Below are 1,173 nucleotides of genomic sequence, written 5' to 3' on the forward strand. Positions count from 1 at the left end.
GTTTATTGAGCGAAAACACCTAAAGCACCACGAGGTTCCGGCAGGGGATGGTGGCGAACCCTGCTGTACTCTTCCACCACAACTTTCTCTCACTCTTACTTCCTGTTTCTGTTGTGCCTGTAATTCAAAGGGTCAGCCTTGTCACACTGTGTCACGCTGATTATCCCCGAGAACTGCGTTAAGGGTACACGTGTCTGTGGAGTGCTCAGCCACTTGCACGTTAATTTCACGAGCAGGCTGTTCCGTTGATCGGATCAACTGGAACCCTCGACGTTGTAAGCGACGGAGTGCCAACAATTTTGGCACAAGGCCATTAATTTTGAATAGATGGGGGTACTTTATTTTATCGACCCCAGGGAGGCGGGAGTGAAGGCAAAGTTTACTCGGTGGTATCTGAGCTCAGAACATAAAGAGTCGGAAAATATTCCGCTAAGCATTTTGGCGCGGTAATGATTCTGCTAGCTCACTAAAATTAATTATAAAATATAAAGTAGGATTCATCAAGGCAATCTCAAATTTCTCGTCAGACAATTGTCTTGACAAGTGTATCTTAATTTTAAACAACTGCCGAATTCACAGTTGATACTGAACTGGTATGATGCCACTAGTTTATAAATAAGGCATTTAAAGAATAGACAATTCTGAAGATTCACTAATGTTTGTTGGGAAATTTGCAGTAGCTTGTCTTCTCCCGGTTCATTTAGTTTTCACTTCTAGTCTCTTGCTCTCCCGAGCTTACCCTCGAGGTACAGTGCCTATTCAACCCTTAGGTAAGCGAGACTGACTGGTTCGCGTGACATCAGGATATTTATTTTACCGGAAGATAGGATTTCATCTTAGCTCCCGTAACTGAGTAGGGCTTCATATCACCTTGAAGTTAAGGTGGATTACGGGTAACGTTTTTAATCAAGACTATGCAGTTTAAAATTGTATTAATTTCGGCTGAAATATCTTGATTTTTATAAGATTAATAAAACCAAGAAAATCATCCGAAGACTACGCGAATTTATGCCATTTGACAGCGAATAGATTAAATAGTTTCAGGATCTATTATCAATTTAAGGACAAAAATTATAGTGGTTACTACAACAACAACTACTACTACTACCACCGACGCCAGGACCACCACCACCACCACCACCACTACTACTACTACTACTACCACCGACGCCA

At 41.7% G+C, this 1,173-nt stretch overlaps 1 protein-coding gene across 1 annotated transcript in view; it reads left to right on the forward strand.

Annotated features, from left to right (window-relative positions):
- Positions 1-1,029, forward strand: part of LOC128247365 (calpain-9-like) — a 28,521-nt gene extending 27,492 nt beyond the window's left edge. The window contains exon 6 of the mRNA XM_052966710.1: positions 967-1,029. Within this exon, the coding sequence (XP_052822670.1) occupies positions 967-1,029 (63 nt within the window). The remainder of the gene's footprint in view (positions 1-966) is intronic.
- Positions 1,030-1,173: the final 144 nt, after the last annotated feature.

Source organism: Octopus bimaculoides, chromosome 3, assembly GCF_001194135.2.
Source record: "Octopus bimaculoides isolate UCB-OBI-ISO-001 chromosome 3, ASM119413v2, whole genome shotgun sequence".
NCBI classification, from domain to species: domain Eukaryota; kingdom Metazoa; phylum Mollusca; class Cephalopoda; order Octopoda; family Octopodidae; genus Octopus; species Octopus bimaculoides.